Here is a 22429-nt window from a genome sequence, read left to right on the forward strand (position 1 = left end):
CATATATATGGAAAGAGAGAGAGAAAAGAATATTGAAAAGTAACTCCTCTTTGAAAAAAAATAGAAGGCATATTTGGTAATCTAAGAATTGCTTCTTATAAGAACTAGTCAAGTTTCCTTTATTTTTTCCACAAATTGCCTCTGCAGAGGTACATTCTAACAAGAGTAAGGGCTCTGATATGACTCAGGGCACAGTGCTTGATTCTAAGTTAATAATGTTGAGACTATGCCATCCTTTGAAATGGTTTAAAAAAAAAAAACTTTTGAATGAGATCCTAAAAAATTTTTTCTTCTCTCCTTCACTCCAAAGGAAACACGTTTTTTTTGTACAGAGAAGTGCCATTTTTACTTTTGATTTGGATGCATAAAATAATTCTTGTGAAGTGAATAAATGAATGCAGGACGAGAACAAAGCTTCCAAGAGATCAGTGAGGAAACGTTTCCAAGAGTAAAAGGGACAAATAGTGAGGAGCTGTGCAATGGCAGGGGGTCGAGGAAGGAGAGGAAGGAGTAAAATGAGTATGAGATATTTTTGATCTAAAAATGCCGGGACTTGAAACTCCTTGAATATTGGTAGGTATGAAGAGAGAAAATTTGTACATCTCTGATGTTTTAAGCTTCTTATGAGAGCACGTATCTTACAGTATAGAATAGTGCTTGCCAAAGCCCTTATTATTCATGCCCATGTACATAATAGCAGAATTTTAATAAGTAAGTCTTGTAATCATCTTCCAAATAGCACACATACTTGGATGGCTTTAAGCAAATCTGATTTATGTTGCAGTCCCAGGGGTGTGCCGTGAACATCTGACTGCATAACACAGCCCAATCCGGCCAGCCGGGTACCTCCCAGGAGAGTGCTTTACGTCCCACAAGTGTACATTTGACATCTTGCAGACAAGCTTTCGTATTTCAGCTATCATGGATATTATAGCTCATGATACTATTTACATGTTCATTATCATGAGATACCTGGGTATTAGCAGTGTTTGAAATAACAAATTTGTCATCACTACTGATTGACAGGCACCATTCTTAAGGCGTTAACACAGAGATAATAGACTATTCATAAGTAATTTGTTTTTACCTTTTCATGGGAAACAAAGGTATTTTATGTTATTTGCAAGGTGATCTGTAATGAATTTTTAAGATGATAGTGACATACATTATCAAGTTAGCTTGTTAATAGCTGTGTTAGATTTACAAAATTTGATATAGGATTGTATGTATTTCATTTTCACAAATCATTAGATGATATATCTGTTATTGTATAATGCTATTTATATCTTTAAATCTTCGCTAAATATATACATATATTCTTTCTTCCTTTCTTTCTTCCATTTTTCTGATCTGCTTCCATTGATGACTCTATACTTTTGACTCCAGACTGGCAATATGAGGGTAAGATAACAAAAATAAAATCTCAAACAACCTCATGAGCATTGCTTGTCTGTCTTCGTTTTATTCTCTTTACAACATTATTAAAATTCTATTCACTCTCTTTAATTAGACCCTTTATCACAATTAAAGTCCAATTATGTTTGTTTCTGTTGTGAAACTTTCATACAATTGATCCTTGTTAATCATCCCTTTATGTTATTTCTTTGGGTTAAATTACCATCCCATTATCTCTGTCCTGAAGGACTTCTGCTCTCCAGTGGTCTTTGCTGGTGTTTTCTCAGTAAGATTTTCTCATCACTAAGATGGTATACAAAGTGTCTGTTCAGATGTGGTATGGAATCTATGTAGTTCTTATGAAAATTTAAAAAAAAATTGTTAAAATAATGATGCATATTAATTTGACTGTAGGACTTTTTTTTCTTTTTAAATATTAATGTACCTCTCAATTAATTTAAGAGTGCCTCTGTAGTATTTACTTCTTATTTTGTCTTGTTTTCTCTTTAGATTGCAAACTAGCCAGGGGAGGACCACCAGCCACCATAGTTGCCATTGATGAAGAGAGTCGGAATGGTGAGTGAGCTTTCTGTTTTAAAAACAACTTAATCTAAGAGGGGTTCCTGATTTCAAACTTAGATATGATATGTGTGGAAGTACTAAATGGAAGTCTCAAACGAAATCCACTGACAGTTCACTTTTAATTTCTTCCCTTCATGGGTTTAAGTTATTCCATTCCCCGGAAATACTTTCCTTGGATTGCATTTTGAGAGACTCAATGAATAGAAATGCTTAGTTGTGATTGCAGACAAGTTACCTGACTCAGGATCAGTCCAAGAATGCATCTAGATACTATCTAGGACTTTTGTCAATAGGTAGAGTTGACTATAATGTATGCTGTTAGTTATCTGAGACACAAGTGTATTCCTCCAAAGGAAGTGGACCACAAAGTAAGCCTTGCACTGCTAATTTAAATTGGCTACAATCTGGTAAGGATTAAGATCAATAGCCTATTAGATGTGGTGATTTAAGAATGCTTTGATGAGAAAACTGAAAGTTGGGAACAGAGAGCCTGACAGAAGGTCTAGAGAATTTTCACTCAGTCTGCCATAATTAACTAATTCCTAATTTTTATTAAGTTTGTCTTCAAAAATATAATTTTATCAAAAACAAAAAATGTAATTAGCACTTTTATTCCACAACACTCTCCTAGTCTCTGTAAACTCTATGGATGTTTAAGATTCTCCTCCTCTACCAGGTAACAGTTAAGTGGTAACTCCTTGAATCTTGGTTTCTCTCACAGTACTCTAGATGTGAGAATGTTCCATGGCTACTACTACTGTACTAATTCTGTAACATATCTTCCACTGGGTTTGTTTGATTTGTACTTTCTGTCCAGGCTAAACATTATTTTATAGATTGATGTTAAAAAAAAAAAAAACTGTCAAGTGGCTTATTAGAAATGACCGTTTCCTGGAATTCAACCTACATATATTTTGAAAATTTCTACAATATACCCAATAGTTGCATGGGTTCACCTCATTGTTGATTTATTGTGCTATATTAGAAACATTCCTTTTACTTTTCATTTTGAAGAATCAGCATAAACTTTTCTTGCATATTCTTCACATCCTTGGGAATCAGCCAAAAAAGCCCACAACATTGCTGGCCTCTGTTTAAACAAACTTGTGTCTATACTAAATTTTAGAATTTTTTTTAAGAATTTGCAGATTTGAGTGTTTTGATCATTTTAAAAAATCAATCCTATATATATATGTATATGTATAACTGAATCACTTTGCTGTACACATGAAATTAACATTATAAATCGACTACAATAAAAATAATAATTAAAAAAAGTCAATCCCTATGGAGCTTGAAAGCATATGAGGTCAGTGAGTCATTATATCCAATTTCTTTAAATGTATCATAAGTCCTATATATATCTGAAGGAAAAATAAAAATACTAGACCAGAAAAATTCTCACATGTGGAATTATGGTTTATTTATCCCTAACTATTTATCTGTGAACAAATCTGTGTTTTCTAAACATTTTATAATGAAGACAGTTTGTCTTTTTAACTAGAGACAAAAAATAAACACGGTAGAAGACCAATATATACTTTCTTACTGTTCACCAATTCCCTTGAACATATAAGCTGAACTGAACTGAAGCATTTGATTTAACTTTTTTTAACATGTAATTCTGTAGAGAACTTATTCTGCCCACCAGATAATGGTAGCCACGGTAATGATACTGCCTCTCTCACCTTGTGCTGATGAGATCCCACTTTCTAAAGGAGCTCAGGATCTCTACAAAGATGTCATGGCAGTGCTGTATGGTGGCAGGTGGTGGAAGTTCAGTATTTGTGTTTTAGAAGAATGTGACACGATGTAGTGTACTCATGTTGTGCTCTTTAACTGGCATATTTTGTAGAAACTGCCAACTACTCAGAATGCTGCCAAAGTGATTTAAGTGTCATCACAAGGAGTGTAAGTGCCAATCTAGAGATTAAATGTTTTACATTTTCCTTTCACATTAAATTTCTAGAAATACGGTGATCAAATGAATCTCTGCCAGATATTATAATGTAATGCATAATCATCCTTGCCTTAAAAGTCTAAAGGAAACAATCCATGAAAATGTTCTCATATTTTTCCTCAGGCAGTCTAAGAAACTCACCAATAAGACAGTTCTAGTCCTGCCCAAACCCTTAATTTGTTTTTCCTTGCATGTTTGTAACTGGTCGTAACAAGCATGTAGATATCCTATTTTACCATTACAATAAGCACTTATTTTTAAAGGTTCTGGGGCGTCTTAAACGTGATGCATAGCAAATCCTTTATTAAGACAAACTAGTAAGTTTATTGTGCATCAACTTGCCTTTGGCTTACTTGATTGATGTCTACAGCTAAATAATCTCCATTGCTAAGTATACCTTCTAATAAAGAGTAGCTTTTAAGTAACTCAGGCTTTTAAAAAATCTATACTTCATTTTTCTATATAAGTCACTAAGGTACATTTCTAGAATGTTCATTATTTGTCACATGAGTCGACATCTTTGAAGATTTTTAGATTCTGTGGGATGGAAATATTTTGTTTTTGTGAATATGTATGCTAAAAGCATTTGCACATGTGTATATGTTTGAAAGAATTAAAAAACTTAACAGGTGTAGGTGCATAAACTTCTTTCTCATCGTAGTACCTGTTAGACTGTTCCCCTCCTTGGTCACTGTCCTCGGCAGCAAATTGATAAGATTCATTAGATCACCCTCAATATGAACCATTTTATTTTCCTCACAACTACCAGAAAAATCAAGCTTATATGGTAAGGATGCAAAGTCAACCCAAAAAGAGAAACACATTGGTTCCTGACCACTACCAGAAAGTTCTCCAGCTAGTATAGAGAGCATATTTAATGAGTAATTACATTTAAAAGGGCCAATGTATACTGAGAAACAGACTTAGAACATATTACCTTGTTAAATGATAATATCTAAAAATTCCTTCCAGAAAACTTATGTCCACACAAAAACCTACACATGGATGTTTATAGCAGCCTTATTCATAATTGCCCAAACTTGGAAGCAAGCAAGACGTCCTTTAGGAAGTCAAGGGATAAATAAACTGTGGTACATCCAGACAAATTCAGCACTAAAAAGAAATGTGCTATCAATCCATGAAAAGACATGAAAGAAGCCAATCCAAAAAACTGCATACTGCATGATTCCAACTCTGACATTCTGGAAAAGGCAAAAATATGGGAAAATAAAAAATCAGTAACTTCTAGGAGTGGGTGGGGGAGAGACAGGCAGAGCAAAGAGGGCTTTTAGGGCCGTGAAAACACTATTTATAATATTCTAATGATAGATGCATGCCATCATACATTTGTCCAAACCTACAGAATGCATGCCAAACGTAAAACCTAAGAAACTGTGGACTTGGGTGATGATATGTTAATATAGATCCATCCTTTGTTTAAAAAAAAAAAAAAACATTCTAGGGAGTGATGCTGTCGATGGAGGAGGCTATGCATGTGGGTGGGCAAGAGGTAGATGGAGAATCTTAGCATCGCCCTCATTTGCATTGTGAACTTAATGCTGCGCCAAGAAAATTAAGTTTTAAAAACATTTCTGGAAACTTATTTTTAGTTTCACTGGACTCCGAGTTGCTTAATGGCATTGAGTTCTTACTGGAAGGAGAGAGGGGCAGGAACAATTGTATTGGAACTATTTAAACCTTAGAGTGCCAGCCAAATCAGGGTCCTGGCTGCTTTACAACAGCTATGGAATGGAATTCAGATGAACTTTGGAACAACCGGTTCAGACTAATTCTCAGAAACTGGATAAATACACAGGCAATGCTGAGCCAAGGGGACAAGAAAATGATTTGAAGTCATGGTTTGAACACTATGATTGTACAAAAATGGATAGATTCACAGCCAAAACAATATCACTATTTAGGTGAGAAATTAGGCGGCCCATCCTAAATGCCCTTTATGGATTTAAAGTCAAGATATTGTGGGCTTACAGCAAATTTGAGAAGTGAAAGATGACTGAGTGTCTTCACAATATGAAAGCAGCTGTCAACAGAGAATGCTGCAGCTGATTCAATGAAAATGTTTCCTGGTGCTTGTCAGGGCACATTTCAGAACCAGGTATGAGCTGGTTAAGTATTACAGAACATCCTGTGCTTCTAGGGAGGTGGAGGAGGTTAAAGAGATGCACAATGCATGCAGCTAGGGTGGTGAGGGGAGATTGGTTTTTCATCTGAAGCAGTGATGGCATTGAGGGGCACTGAGAAGGTACTTGCCACCATCCTTTTCCTTCCATTGTCAAAATCACTAAACTTGGAAGAGAAGAAGATTAAATTTTTATGTTGACATTTCACTTTCATTTTAGTTGCCAATTACTTATCTCTTAGATTTATAGCAAAGGAGTTAACCAGACTCTGCCTTACACACTGCTACTTGCAAGTAGAGTTGCACACACTCCTAGTAAAACAAGCCTTACTCTCATTGAAAGAAAAATCTTAAGTATCTAATGCTTCTTTACAAATATTAAAGGTTTAAACAAAGTGTGATATGATAAAATTTTTTTTTTTTTTTTGACATCCAAGTGTTCGGAACCCTCCCGTTTTGCCTATTTAGCTTCATTCTCTTTTCATTCTCTAAAGAGAGCAAGGTTCAAACTGGCAGGAATTTTTTTTGCAAGGAGAACAACTAGAGTAGAAGATGAGTTAATTCTATAGAACAGCTCAGAGTCAAAGAGGACCAGAAGCCCAAATGAGGGGCTGCACAAGACGCTGGGAAGAGAGGAAACTGAGGGGCCAAGATGGGAAGTCATCAGGCAGCCTGGATGACAGTGTTCTATTGGGGTAAAGTGAAACAGGTTGAGGGTGCAACCAAGAGCTTGAAGGTGCGAGGAATATGTAGTAGGTGGAAAAAAAAATGTTTCAATATAGTTGCCATAGACAGAGTCCTTAGCTCATGTCAATGTTTGGGAGAAATGTTATCACAAGATTGAAATCCTTAGCTGGGCCTGTCCTTAGGGCCTTGTTTCCTTCAATGTGTCAAAACAAGGATACAGTTTAAGATAATTGTCTCTCAGCTCTATGGTAAGTATTTTAGTTATTTCAAATAAGACACATAGGGTTGCCTACCTCATTTACATGTTAAATATAAACTTGAAATATAGGGTACATTGTTAGATATTAAGCTCTTGAAAAATTGAATAGTGTTTTACTCATGAAAATAATAGAGAAAGGAGGATCTAGTATATATGCCCTATGGTAGGAATAATTCTAAGGGTTTGGTTTTAAACAATTACTTTCTGAAGTCACTTTTCCCCCACCTCCATTGGGCATTGTCTTACTGCTAAAGGAAATAGCATTTGTCTGTGATAGCTTTCAGCAACAATCCTAGAATTCTATCTGAAATATGGAAAAATTAATAAAATTTAAAAGAAATAAAAGAAAGGATGCCTTTATGCAGCAGACTGTAAACTTACAGAATATAGCAACTCTAACAATAGAAGTTCCATACAGACTAAGGTAAATTAATAGATGGCTGTACAAGCTTATGAAGCATTAAGACCAACACTTTGTATGGAGTTATAGAAGATCATCAGCATTGACATAAAACAAATGACCTTTACCTCAATATGATGGTTTTATTTTTCTGGATAAACCGAAAAAAATATGCCCCTTTGTTTTATGATTTTTGTAACATCCTAACTTGATTCTTAACTGCTGAAATATTCTATCTTTTTATAAGACATTAGTAGTCCTCTAGCTCGATTGCTGTGGTGTCCTGTAGCCTCCAGTCATGATTACAAGTTTGTCATTCTGTTCTTTACTTGTCTTAGTCATCAAGTCATTGTGAGTTATTTCTAGTGAAGGGTGTACACATTAATAAGGAAACAGAATTTTTCATAAATTATGAAGGAGTTAAATAAAACCATCCAAAAATACATTTGTCAATATTAGACCTAAGTTGGTGTAAAAGAACTCATGTCCAATTCCTCATGTATTTGAATCCTCTTATAATAGTGACTAAGAGGATTGTCCTAATAGAAAACAATTTGGCTCTGATCATTACTGCTGAAGCTACATAAGCAACAATGCATTCTACTTCTTTTCATTTGTGCCAAAGTATCATTTTCTAAAGAATCAGCAGCTGCAAACTTCTCCATATGTAACTGTGAAACAAGTAAACTGAAACGTGTCTAAGCATTAAGAGAACTGTTTCTTATCTTACGTTATGTAAAATTATATTGGCATTTAATCATTTATGAGCTTCCTTTTCATTTGTTGACCATAGAGCACTCAGTATGCAATTGTATTGCTGGAGCTAATGGAATGATCGTAAATCAAGGGACAGGAGAAGTACACAAAGCAGACGGAAGGCAAAGAGGCCTGCAAGCTAGGGTATTTTAAGTAGGGAAAACTCTCTTGAAGTTAGCGGCCTTTCATTTACTGTTTAAGTTTCAGAATGCTAATGTCATTAATGATGATGGAATGATTAAATCATGTAAAGTAACCCCTGGTGCCTAAGGAAATGAAAAAGACACTGAAAATTCTATTCTAACTGTATTTTGCCTTTTTATTTAAATCCTTTATTTTAATCTGACATTTAATGGAAATAAATTTGAATTATGTGGAATTAAATTACATCACAGACACTTAATCCCAAACAATGCTGTTATAATGAACCACTTTTCTGTAGAGAAGATAGCTTAATCCTAAGTCTCTAGGGCAAACAGCTGAAGCTAGTGTTGATTTCATTTGCACAGACGGCTGGGAAATGGGCCATGGGCCGTGGGCCTTAGTGGACAACAAAGAATGGGCCTGTCTGGTACAAAGAGGGAGGGCCTGTTAGGTTCTCTCCACTTGTAACCATGTAGAAAAGATCCTTCAAAAAAAATGTTTTTTCAGAATAGGAAATTCTGTGTATTAAAGATGAGTCATTCTAATTTAAATTTTGATTCTTTCTATGAGCCAAACAAAACACATCTATGCTATTTATACAATGGTCTGCAGGCCACCAGTATTTTAACTCCTAAACTAGTCAACGAAGATGAGAGAAGTGAATTTGGATGATGTAGAAGACAGCAGTCCTTCTGCACGGGGGTAGGGACATCCATAAGGTGACATTTTGTTGTAAAGGCGTAAGGGGACTTGGTTTTGAGCTTTCTCTGCATATCCACCACACACTTAGGTTGTATAAATATGAGTTTGAGGAGAAAGTCTCTGATGAAAATTTAGGAACTCGGGGATGGGAGGAGCACCAAAGTTCAATTACTGATTTTAGGATCAAGCTCCTGGACTTTCTGTCTACAACCGCTCTTCCCCGTCTCCTGTGGACTTAGATTCCACCATTTCCCTGCCCTCAAAGACTCTTGCCCAAATTCCCCCTTTTTATGGATGGTATTTTCACTTCTGTTCATGATCAAACGTCAGCTGCTGCATTATTGATCTTTGTTGCTGAGGCAGTAGGGTATGGTTTCCTTCTGTTAGGACACTGGAAATCTGACACAGACCACTACTGAACTTTTGACTAGAGGATAGTAATCAACAGTGTAAAAGTTCTCAGCAATTACTAAATGGAAATCAGTAACCCCCAGATGATTTGAATCATTTCTTGGGCTTAAAATATCTCCTACAGCAGTTTTCAAAACAAATGTTCAAATGCCACATATTTCCTATTGGAATTGCTAATGTAATTCAATTAAATATGCTTATAAGCATGCCATGTGGATTCATAAATATGAAGGTATGTAGTATCCCTTCCTCTATTGCTACTTCATAAAACTGGAAGCTGCACTGAAGCTAGATTTTATATTCATATCAGGTGATACACTTTAAGCAAATAGTAATATAGTTATTCCTTCAAATAAGAATGAATCCCTTAATTATACTTAATAATAAAAGGTGTGGGAAACTCTCTTTGCTATGCACCACTTAAGTACATTCAGCTTGGTTAAAATTCATATGGATTTATTTAAATAGTTTTACTATATTAGCCTGTCTCCACATTCTTTTTAACCTACCCAAACCACTTGCCACTGGTGACCAGAGGCAAGGTTTTTTGTTCGTTTGCTTGTTTGTTTAGTATCCATGTTCATTTGTGTTTTCTAGATTCTGCATTTTATCTGACAGTAATTCTTAGTTCTCAAGTCAAGTGCTGGCTGCTTAGCACTGAAATTTTATTAACTCAGGGCATCTCAGAAATAAGGTTCTTCCCATTATGAGAACATTAAACAATCTCCTCTCACCTGTTCTTGCTTTTGCTGGTATTCTTCGCTTTGCTTGTTTGCCTTTGAAAATGTACTAGTCTACAAAACTGATTTGAATTGTCAGACCTGTGCGTTGTTGAGAGGGTTGATTCTTAAAATGATTTTGAGTAGGAAAGGAATAACTACCAGGCAAGGTGTACTAGGAAAACTAGAAAATAAGCAAAACTAATCCTCCTAATGGCAGGCGCAAGACCTCTAGGGAGAAAAAAAAAAGTAAAGCAGAGTCAGAGAACAGAGAGTGACAGGCCAGTGGGGAGTCAGTGGTGCTATTTCAGGTGTTTCTCTAAGGAGAGCATGTTTGAGCAGAGCCCTGAACAAAGTTGACTGAAGATATGAGCCACACATTTAGCCAGGAAACTTACACTGCAGATAGAGGAAAATTCAAATTCAAAGGCTATGAGGAAGAATATGCTGGTAAATTTAAGCTATGGCAAAAATGGGCTGGAGAAAGTACGAGATAGCAAATGTGGTTGAAGGAGAGAAGGTGGATGTTGACTGAATATATATAGATTAATCAGAATTATTTTTTGGTTTCAAGTCAGTTGATAGTAATTTCATCTAGCAAGTTATAGCTTACTAACAATAATTCTTCTTCCTGTCCCTTACTCAATACCCTAGTTTGCATGCTTCCAAATTCAAATAGACAACTCTGTGTGTATGTATCTTTATAATTTTAGATAATTTTACCCTTTAAACAATCTGTTATGCCAAAAAAAAATCAGAAAATATGTGAATTCACTCAATTTGACTCGGTGGTATCATTGCCTTATTTAACACACAATAAGGACTGCTGCAATCATCTGAAAGGTCAGTGTGAGCATGATGGTTACCATAAATACTGAGTGTCTGAAAATTTGATAGTGTGGCACCATCAAAATTATAACCAGTGATCTGTATTGTATTACATTGTATTCAAAACATCATTAATAAAAATGCGAGGATTCAAGGCTAGTGGAATCACATTTCAGAAAAATCTTTGCAAACATGTTCACTTTGCTTAATAACGTGGCCATCTTTATAAAAGCATGTTTTGGTGAAGATGTTGATTGATGTGCTTGGTTTTATCTTAATACTTTCAGACAGGCAGGATGTGGGCATTATTACTAAGGAACTAGCAACCCACTGATCTCTACAGTGCTCATTTACTGTCCTTAAAAGTGGTGTTTTAGGGATGTGAAGACTCTCATCGACAAGGGTCAGACTAAAGGTTATACCTGAATTAAAAATAGTGAATGATTTAAATGCTACCTTTGAAAATTGCCCCAAGTCTTAGAGTTTAAGGTTTCTTTGTAGTGAATACATTTTATGGAACACGTTTTATGTTTTAAGCGAAGCTTTTTGTTCTGATTTTGTATTACTGATGACCAGTTCATACCTCTAGATTTCCATCCTGCAAGGAGTAGCAAATATGAGAGTGAGTGTTTCATTTATATTATTTGCATATTCTTTTGACACCTTGAGTCTTGATGTCTCTTAAATGTTCTTCAGTGAATAGGGTCTTGTCAGTTAATACCATTTGTCCTTTGAACTCTATCATACATCCCAAGAGATTATTATTTATTTGATTTCAGTTTGTTTCAAAACATCAGCTAAGTCTCAAAAAATATGTTCTCTATACTTTTTAATTCCCCACCATATACTACTTCCTGCTTTTCTTTAGTTGATACAAAACAATGAAAATTGATACCTGAATTTAAGTAAATGACCAGCTATTTGAAATTGAAAATTATCTTCCTACATAATCCTAATTAACATGCTAACTTTGTATATTTTTATTTGGAAATCCCCATTTTGTATATAAAAACGTTTATCATTGTAGGCGAATGAAGCACCGATAGATACTGCAAAAACATTCTGACGACAATTTTTTAGAAGGTTTCAGAGATCATCTGCTGGGCTTCGGTTTTATAAAAAGCATGCTACTTAAATTAGTGTCTTTGAAGTGTTGTGTTGTATTTTAAGTATCAGCATGAATTTACCATTCTCCTCGATGGTATGTCTGTCTGTAACCTAAAATTTTTAAATTGGCTATTAGTTAAAATAAAGGCTCTAGGAAGAGGTACCTTTATTCTGTGACACAGTCATTTAGAGATGGCTTTGATATTCCTGGTATGTGACGTATCTTCTGTAGATTCTATAAATACAATTATATGCCCTACTCATGTAATATTAACAGTCACTGAGAAAAGTAGAACCACTGTAAATACAGAGAAATCAGCTGGCCTATAAATACAGATCCATGCTCTAAAGAAAAGGTAGGATGGAAGGCAAACGTGTAAGTCTGGCTAATATTCCTTCCGCCAACAACTGAGGGTACTTTTATCTCAATGGGAAATACACATTAGGATCACTACATTCGATTCCAAGTTTTGTGAGGACAAAGGCTATCTGCTGTGAGTCATTAATCTAATCCCAGAATATAGTAAAATGCCTGGTGTGAAGCAGGCATTCAAAAACTGTTGTGTGACTTGAGTAAATCATTAACATGAACCCCACAAACACAGCTACCACCCGAGTTAAATGACACATATCTGTCTATTTAGAATATTTTGAAGTGTTAAGATTTATCAGTATAATCAATTCACTGTCCACATAAGGTATCAGTTTATAAATTTCAAGTGGTTTTTGCCTGCATGACAGTGCCTGCAGTGATGCGAATTTTTGTTCAATACTATCTTTTGAAATAGGAAATATTTATAATATTTAAAATATGGATTGCTCATATATATATGCACATATGTAACCATGCTAAGTTTTACTTTCAATCTAAGAAAAACTAAATCTGGTTTGTAAATATTTTAAAAGTCCCATAATGGCATCTTAAAGTGTGAAATATACATATGCATAAGTACTTTTTTACTTTTTGCATATTTAAAAGTGTTTTATAAAATAATCTAATCTAAAATAATCTGATCTGAAAATATCTATCAATCTAATGATTTATAAATTTTCACTACTAATCTAGTGATTTTGTATGATATCAAAGTATCTATGTAAAACTGTCTAATTCTAGGAAAGTGTTATGTTTCATTTTTCAAGTCTATGAGCTTTTGTAGTTTCTCTAAGAAACTAGAAATTAACTCCAAAATGTTTACAATGCATCAGTTTGCCATGTGAGTTTACAGTTCATTAAATGAGAAAAAAAATCATTTGCAATTTGATTTTTCTAGTTATTTTTCAAATAAAAATTTTAAGTCTAGAAATAACTGATTTTTAATAACCTATTTCTTCAGTAAAATAAGATTAAATGTAAATGAGATCTTTGTGGGACAGCAATATATGATATATACGAAAGGGGATATACACATATAATTTGCAAGTGTCACTTGGATACATACATACCATACCAGATATGTTTGTGCCATATTTAAAAGGAACACTTTAAGATATGCAAACTATATGATAGGGTTCCTGAATCCTTGCATATTACAGGTAAAGGAAAAGTACTCTATATATTAACAGATCTCTTAAGTTTTAGTATTCTGCTTTAAATGCACATGATGAAAACCATCTCATTGATGAAGAAAAGTTTAGAGAACAAAAAGCCTAGAAAGGAATTTTCTGAGTAAAAAAATTTTAAATAGTAAAAACAAAGGTTCACCTGGAATTAGGAAACTAACAGACCTGGAGGGATTTCGCCCATTGATATTGATCAGCTAGCAAGTATTAGTTCGTCTGTACACTCACAATAATATTTACCATGATGTAACTTCTTAAAAGAGGTGGTTATAATCTATTCTTGGCTTTAAAATTTGTTTGAACCTGCGGCCAGACTCCAAGACCTGGCTCTGCCTGTACGTCCAGCACTAGCTCCAGGACCTGGCTTCACTCACTAGTAGGTGGGCAACCCTGACCCACCCACCAGTGAGCCAGCACTAGCCCCAGAGCCCCCTGACTAGGCCCAGCAAACCAGCAGCCTCCACACAAGGCATAGTCTGACAACCAACCAGATTAGGGGCCCAATCACGCCTGAAAGACTGCCCACATAGTCAGCCCATGACACAGAAGGACCCATGCAGCCCTCATAGAGGGAACCTATAGACAAGAGGGGAGAGTGCTGCTGGGACCCAAAGGATGTCCCCTAGAGAAGGTGACTTTTCCAAAGTCAAGAAATGTAACTACCCTACCAGATACATAAAAACACTAATAGCAACTTATGCACAATGAGGCAGCAGAGGCACACGTTTCAGAGGAAAGAGCAAGATAGAACCCCGAAAAACATGTGCAGTGGAGATAGGCAGTCGAACCAAGAAAGAGTTCATGGTAATGATCATTAAGATGATCAAAGAACTCAGAAGAATGGGTACAGAGTGAGAAGTTAAAGTTTTTAAACAAAAAATTAGAAAATATAAAGAGCCACCGAACAGATGAAGACTACAGTAACTGAAATGAAAAATACACTAGATGGGAACAACAGTAGACTGATACAGAGGAATGCATCAGAAAACTGGAAGACAGTAGTGGAAGTCATTAACACTAAGCACGAAAAGGGGAGGGGGAAGAAATGACAACAGTTTGAGAGGCTTCTGGGATAACATCCAGCACAGTAATATTTGCATTATAGGGGGTCCCAGAGGGAGAAGAGAAAAGGTACCAAGAACATATTTGAAGGCAAAATAACTGAAAGCTTTCCTAACCTGAGAAAGGAAACAGTAACCCAAATCCAGGAAGCCCAGTGACTCCCACAGAAGATTAACCCAAAGAGGAACATTTCAAAAGACAATTAAAATGACAAAATTTGAGAAAATATCAAAAGTAGCAAGAGAAAAACAAGTAACACACAAAGGGACACCCATAAGGCTATCAGCTGATTTTTCAGTAGAAACTCTTCATGCCAGATGGGAGTGGCATGATATATTTAAATGATGGAAGGGTAAAACCTACAGTCAAGAATACTCTACCCAGCAAGGCTCTCATTCATTTTTGATGGGGAGAGCAAAAGCTTTACAGACCAACAAAAGCTACAAGAGCTCAGCACCACCAAACCAGCTTTACAAAAAATGTTAAAGGAATTTCTATAGGCAAAGAAAGAGACCACAACTATAAACAAAAGTTATGACATGGAAAAAAAAACAACAACTCACCAGTACAGGCAAAAATAGAGTAAAAGTAGGAAGTCATCCATGTGCAAAGCTAGTAAAAAGGTTTAAAGACAAAAGTAAAATCTATATCCAAAATAAGCAGTTAAGAAGTACAAAACAATTAGATGTAATATATGATATCAAAAGCATTAATCATGAGAGGGAACTACAAATACAGGATTTTTAAAACACATTTTAAATTACGAGATCAGCAACTTAAATTATATATACATACATACATATATATACACTTATGTATACATATATATACACATACACATATATAGACTGCTATGTAAAAACTTCATGGTAATCACACCCAAAAATCTGTAATATATATATGCACCCAAAAAAGAAAAGGAATCCAAATACTCAAGATAAACATCAAATCACAAGAGAATAAAAGGAAGAAAGACCCACAAAAACAAATTCAAAATAATTAACAAAATGTCAATCACACAGATATCAATAATTACCTTAAATGTAAATGGACTAAGTGCTCCAATCAAAACACAGAGTGGTTCAATGGATACAGAAACAAGAATTCTATATATGTTGCTGACAAAAGATTCAAAGTGAGGGGACAGAAAAAGGTACTCTATGCAAGTCAAGAGAAACCAGAAGTAGGAATACTTGTATCACACAAAATACACTGTAATATAAAGAATGTAACAAGAGACAAAGGACACTACATAATGATCAAGTGATAAATCCAAGAAGATATAACTGTAATTATCCATGCATCCAACAGAGGCTTGACAAAATGTGTAAGTCAAACATTAACAAATATAAAGAGAGAAATCATCTGGAACACAGTAGTGGAGTTTAACACCCCACTTACATCAATGGATAGATCATCCAGACAGAAAATCAATAAGGAATACACAACCTTAAATGACTCATTAGATCAGATTTATTTAATTGATATATATGGAGAGCATTCCACCTGAAAACAGCAGAATACACAATCTTTAAGTGCACCTGGGACATTCTCCAGAATAGATCACACGCTAAGCTATAAAAGAAACCTTGGTAAATTTAAGAAACATTGAAATAACTTCAAGCCCCTTGTCCATCCACAACACTATGAGACTAGAAATCAATAAGAAAGCTGTGAAAAACAAACATGTGGAGGCTAAACAATATGCTACTAAACCAATGGATCACCAAAGAAATCAAAAAATGCATGGAGACAAATGAAAATGAAAACAAGTGACCCAAAACCTGTGGAACACAGCATAGGCAGTTCTAAGAGGGGAACTGAGAGCAATAGTCTTACCTCAAGAAACAAGAAAAACCTCCAAACAATCTAATCTTACACCTAATGAAACTAGAAAAAGAACAAAGAAAACTCAGTTAGTAGAAACAACAATGATCAGAACAGGAAGAAATGAAATAGAGACTAAATAGAAAAGATAAGTGAAAATAAAAGCTGATTCTTTAAAAAAAAAAAAAATCAAGTAACTTTTAGTCAGACTAATCAAGAAAAATAAGGGAGAGGGCTCTAATCAGTAAGATTAGAAATGAAAAAGAAGTTACAACCGACACCTCCGAAAGACAGAGGATAGTAAGACACTACTATGAGCAACTGTGCACCAATAAAATGGACAACTTAAAAGAAATGGGCAAATTCTTAGAAATGTACAATCTCCCAAGACTAAACCAGGAAGAAATAGAAAATATGAACAGGCCAGTTACCAGCAATGAAATTGAATCAGTAAAAAAAAAAAATTCCCAACAAACGAAAGTCTAAGACCAGATGTTTTCACAGGTGAATTCTACCCAACATTTAGAGAAGCATTAACAATTCTACTCCTGAATATACATCAAAAAAACACGCTAATTTGAAAAGATACGTGCACCCCAGTATTCACAGCAGCATTATTTACAACTGCCAAGATATGGAAGCGACCTAAGTGTCCATCAACAAATGAATGGATAAAGATGTGGTGTGTGATATATATATATAGAGAATATAAAGCCACAGAAAAACAAAATTTTGCCATTTTCAACAACATGGATGGACTTGGAAGATATTATGCTAACTGAAATAAGTCCAACAGAAAGCCAAAAACTGTATATCACTTATACGTGGAATTAAAAAAGAAAAGAAAAAGACTAGTGAATACAACGAAGAAGCGGACTCACAGATACAGAGAACTAGTTGTTACCAGTAGGGAGAGGGAAGGGGGAGGGACAGGTCGGGGGTGGGGGCTAAAGAGGTACAAACTATTAGGTATAAAATAAACTACAAGGATATATTGTAAACCATAGGCAATATAGCCGATATTTTATAATAACTAGAAATGGTGTAACCTTTAAAAATCATAATTATGTTGTACACCTGTAAACTTAAATATTGTATATCACCTATACTTCAATTTTTAAAAAGTCATTTGAAAACACTCAAAGGAAAAATTTAAGCCCTCCCATACTTTACCCATAATTTTATAACATTTTTGTATGAGTCTATAGACTTGTGTTAAACACTGGTATTAAAAAATAGATTCTTTGTGCCCAAGATAATAGCACTATAAAATCATTTATACCTGAGATAATAGCACTATAAAATCAATGGTATCTTAAAAAGTGAAGCTTTATATGTATTTGGGTATTTAACTCTCAATCACAAACCAAGGAGTTTTTAAGTCCCTTTCACATTTCAGGTGATCACCTCATAAGGATTATATACAATGTGACTTTGTGTATACAAACTGAATGTTATCAGTTGGGGTTTGTTTTGACATAGGAAGCCAAGCTACAGTAATCAATACGGAAGAACATATTTCTCATAGGAAATAGACTGTATGAAACTGTAGGAGCTGGTGAGGAAATCTGTGAAAGAATGTCACGTCTGCAACTAGAGGCACGGAGAATCTGCAGGTAGTCTAGGCTCACTATTGGGTAGAAAAACTGGAATGAAGCAGAGGAAAGCTTGGAAGAACTGGTACTCATGGGAGGCCAAATGGGAATCCATGAAGACAAAAGTGGGAACGCACGTATGTCACCACATTTTATGATTCAAGTGACCTATAAAAGCAACTGATGCTCTTTGCCACAGTGCTCCACAGGTATCTGGCCTAGGACTCAGAAGCTGAAGGAGGAGACCCAGTGGCACCTGGAGGGGCTGCATGTCTGACAACTTCCTCATGCTAACAAGATCAGCAGGTCATCTGCAGCATGCATGAATGGCAGCAGGAATGGTACTTATATCAACCTTCAGTTAAGCTGGCTGCTGTTTCATTAAGCCAACTGTAACAGCAAAAATTCTTTCAAAATTCAGTTCCAGTATAGTTCACCCTTCAAGCTGACATCAGTACATTGCTTTTAAAATCATGTTTCTATCCCAAATAAAACCCAAATAGAAGTCTAATATGATTCATCTATCCTTCTAGCCAAGTACACCAACGCTTTCCACAAAATAGATAAACTCAACTAAGTCAATTTATTCACTTTTGAGAGGTGTTCATTTCTCTTCTGAGACATTTTTCGCCCCTTTAGTATCATGTCACTTAAATACAGTTATAAAGGTTAACTACTACTCACATATCTAAAGTTTAGCTACTATTAACACATCTTATGTTAGATGGTAGAGAAACGGGAAAGATGAAGATTTAATATTTTTCAAATATATTCGTATCAAAATAAGGAAGAAATACTCATAGCTATTACAGTCCTCATTTCTACAACCAGTCACATGGTCATAGCTGATTTATGACTTATTCCTTGTAGTACCCCTTCTATTGATACCTTTGCTTGCAACAGGCACCTTATTTGGTCATGGTTCCTTGCCTGGTAGAATAACCCAAAACTTTCTTCCTGAAGAATCTGTGCCATTATAAACTCTACCTATATTAGACAATTGTAGTTTTCCATTAACTGTCATCACAGGAGAGTACTAAGAGTACCGCCAGGTGATGTCCTACTATTCAGGCAAGGAGTAACTGGGGAAGTGGGCTGATGTCCCCAAAACCAGTCATCTTGCCCATCTGATGATGTCACTCTTCAATTAGAATCTACATGCGACACACTATCTTCGGACTCCACACCCAGCTTAAGAGAGTTGACGTACATCTTCAGACCTCCTTGTCACAAGCACACCAATTTTGTTCATTTCAAGCCCAGACTATCTTATCAAACCATTAGGTGCTCCTAATGAATCAGTGTAGATGTGTACTTTGACTATCTCTCCTTTCAAGAAAAATAAAGAAGTTGATATGTTTTTCGAAGTTCTGACTTTCAGGGTTTGCCTTTACCACCATCCTCAGGGCCACTCTTGGATATGTTGGTGTACTTGTCCGCTTTCAGGTGGTACCAGCATATTGTACAGAATGCTCTCTCAAACAGGCAGTTTTTTTTAAAAAAAAATTCTTCAGCCAATTGAATGCAAGGGACTATGCTATGTGAGGCCACAGATGCTGGTTAAGACAGAATAGCAAGTGTGGCAGGGTGGGGACTATGGTTGTGAGCAACTTATGCAATTTATATCTGCCTCAAAAACCTGCTTGAATCCAATTTTTCACACCACCACTTCTGTTTGGTGATGGAAAGCTTCTGTGCACATCCGACTTTATTGGGTGGGTCACACAACACCTTCCTGGCGATGGGCTGCTCAGGTCTTCTAGGAACTTGATAACCTATTGACGCATTTAACTAGGGTCCAGTGGCAAGCCTGAAGCTCTCTCAAAATAACAGTGTTCTGCATATGATGGCAGAACTTGATTATAAACATCTAAGGTTCTGTCCTATAAATTACCTATAGGGACCTGCCAAAAGGATATCTATCAAGGATAACACTATTGAATCTGCTGGTACAAATACACCACATGGGGATACTTTTGAGCAAAAGGGACCATTAGTATAAAATTATCCCAGGAATATAGACAAACTGAGATTATCATAAGCAAACCAGAATGTTTGGTATCCCTGGATTACATTTGAGATGGAATTTTCAGGCATTCATAACTCCAATTTGTAATATTTGTTTAAAATCTTAGTAAGGTACACACTATTATTTTCTAGTTTTAATGGTTATGAGGGATCTGCAGAAAGACAGGAAAAGTGAGGAAAAAATTAAATCTAAAAAATAGTAAGAATACTCCCTCACACTATACAGAAAAATAAACTCAAAATAGCTTAAAGACTTAAGTATAAAACAAGACACTATAAACCTCTTATAAGAAAACATAGGCAAAATATTCTCTGACATGAATCTTAGCAATGTTCTCCTAAGGCTGTCTGCACAGGCAATAAAAATAAAAGCAAAAATAAACAAATGGGACCTAATTAAACTTATAAGCTTTTGCACACCAAAGGAAACCATAAGCAAAACAAGAAGACCACCTATGGAATGGGAGAAAATACTTTCAACAGATAAGACTGACAAGGGCTTAATTTCCAGAATGTATAAACAGATGATACAACTTAACATAAATACAAACAGCCCAATCCAAAAATGGGCAGCAGACCTAAACAAGTAGTTCTCCAAGGAAGACGCACAAATGGCCAATAGGCACATGAAAAACTGTTCAATATCGCTAATTATCAGAGAAATGCAAATCAAAACTACAATGAGGTATCACCTCACACCTGTTAGAATGGCCATCATTCAAAAGTCCACAAACAATAAATGCTGGAGAGGGTGTGGAGAAAAAGGAACCCTCCTACACTCTTGGTGGGAATGTAGTTTGGTGCAGTCATTATGGAAAACAGTATGGAGGTTCCTCAAAAGACTAAAAATAGACTTATCATATGATCCAGCAATCCCACTCCTAGGCATATATCCAAAGGAAACCTTAATTAAAAAAGATACATGCACCTCAATGTTCATAGCAGCACTATTTACAATAACCAAGACATGGAAACAAACTAAATGTCCATTGACAGATGACTAGATAAAGAAGCTGTGGTATATTTACACAATGGAATACTACTCAGCCATAAAAAATAATAAAATAATGTCACTTGCAGCAACATGGATGAACCTGGAGAATGTCATTCTAAGTAAGCCAGAAAGAGAAAGAAAAATACCATATGACATCACTCATAGGTGGAATCAAAAAAAAAAAAAAGACAAATGAACTTATTTACAAAACAGAAACAGACTTACAGACATAGAAAACCATAGGTTACGGGGGGGGGAGTGACTGGGAAGGGATAAATTGGGAGTTTGAGATTTGCATATACTAACATATATAAAATAGATAAACAACAAGTTCATAATGTATAGCACAGGAAACTATATTCAATATCTTGTAATAACTTATGGTGAAAAAGAATATAAAAACAGATATATGTATATTCATGTATGACAGGCATTATGCTGAATGCCAGAAATTGACACAACATTGTAAAATACTTCAATAAATATGTATATACAAAAACATAGTAATTCACATGCACTACATTTATAAGGGACCACATGTACTATATGTGTAAGGGACTGCAGTTTCCAGTTTCCACCTTCAATTTTACTTACAGAAATTTACAAATCAGTACTTTCAGTTCTAATTACAATTTAAGCTGGATGGATGACATAATCCTCCAAGTTTTAGAGGCTATTTGGAAAATAGCCTCTTATTATATCGTGCCTTATCATCAGGTTGTTAACTTTTGCTCTGTCTCCTAGGGAAAGTTTCATTCATTTAGCTGTCAAAGGCAAATTCAGAAACTGTATTTTCCCCGGTTCTCTGGTGAGTATAATTGACAATACATAGAAAAGGATATTTCTTAGGTTGCCCAGGGTGGAAGAGAAGTAGACACCCAAATAATTACTCTGTTCTCTCAATCTCTGAACTGACCTGACCTTGGGTCCCTGGAAAAACGATATTCCTCAAAAACATACTTGAACACTTTTGGTTGAGTTCTGATAGCCTATGGGTATTTTTGGTCACAGATATTTATTCTCTCCTGAAGTGCAATACAGGCTAGGGAATATATTCCTATGAAGGGATAGCATAAGTCATAGAATGTTCCTAATACTTCTTAGAATTCTTTATACATTGGTTCAATAAACACTTACATAGCCTTTGTTTTGACTTGGGCATGTGTTAGGAATAGCGAACACAAAATCATTTAAGGAATGTTTTTTTCCCTCAGATGGACAGAAGGATCAGAGTAAGGAAATAAATTACAATGTAGTATTACAAATAATTACA

General features: G+C 35.3%; 1 protein-coding gene across 1 annotated transcript in view; it reads left to right on the top strand.

Annotated features, from left to right (window-relative positions):
* Positions 1-22429, top strand: part of PCDH15 (protocadherin related 15) — a 1333392-nt gene that overhangs the window by 836881 nt on the left and 474082 nt on the right. Inside the window, exons 6-7 of the mRNA XM_064488173.1 lie at positions 1387-1401; positions 1906-1971. Of these exons, the coding sequence (XP_064344243.1) occupies positions 1387-1401; positions 1906-1971 (81 nt within the window). The remainder of the gene's footprint in view (positions 1-1386; positions 1402-1905; positions 1972-22429) is intronic.

The sequence above is a fragment of the Camelus dromedarius genome, chromosome 8 (genome assembly GCF_036321535.1).
Source record: "Camelus dromedarius isolate mCamDro1 chromosome 8, mCamDro1.pat, whole genome shotgun sequence".
Lineage (NCBI taxonomy): Eukaryota > Metazoa > Chordata > Mammalia > Artiodactyla > Camelidae > Camelus > Camelus dromedarius.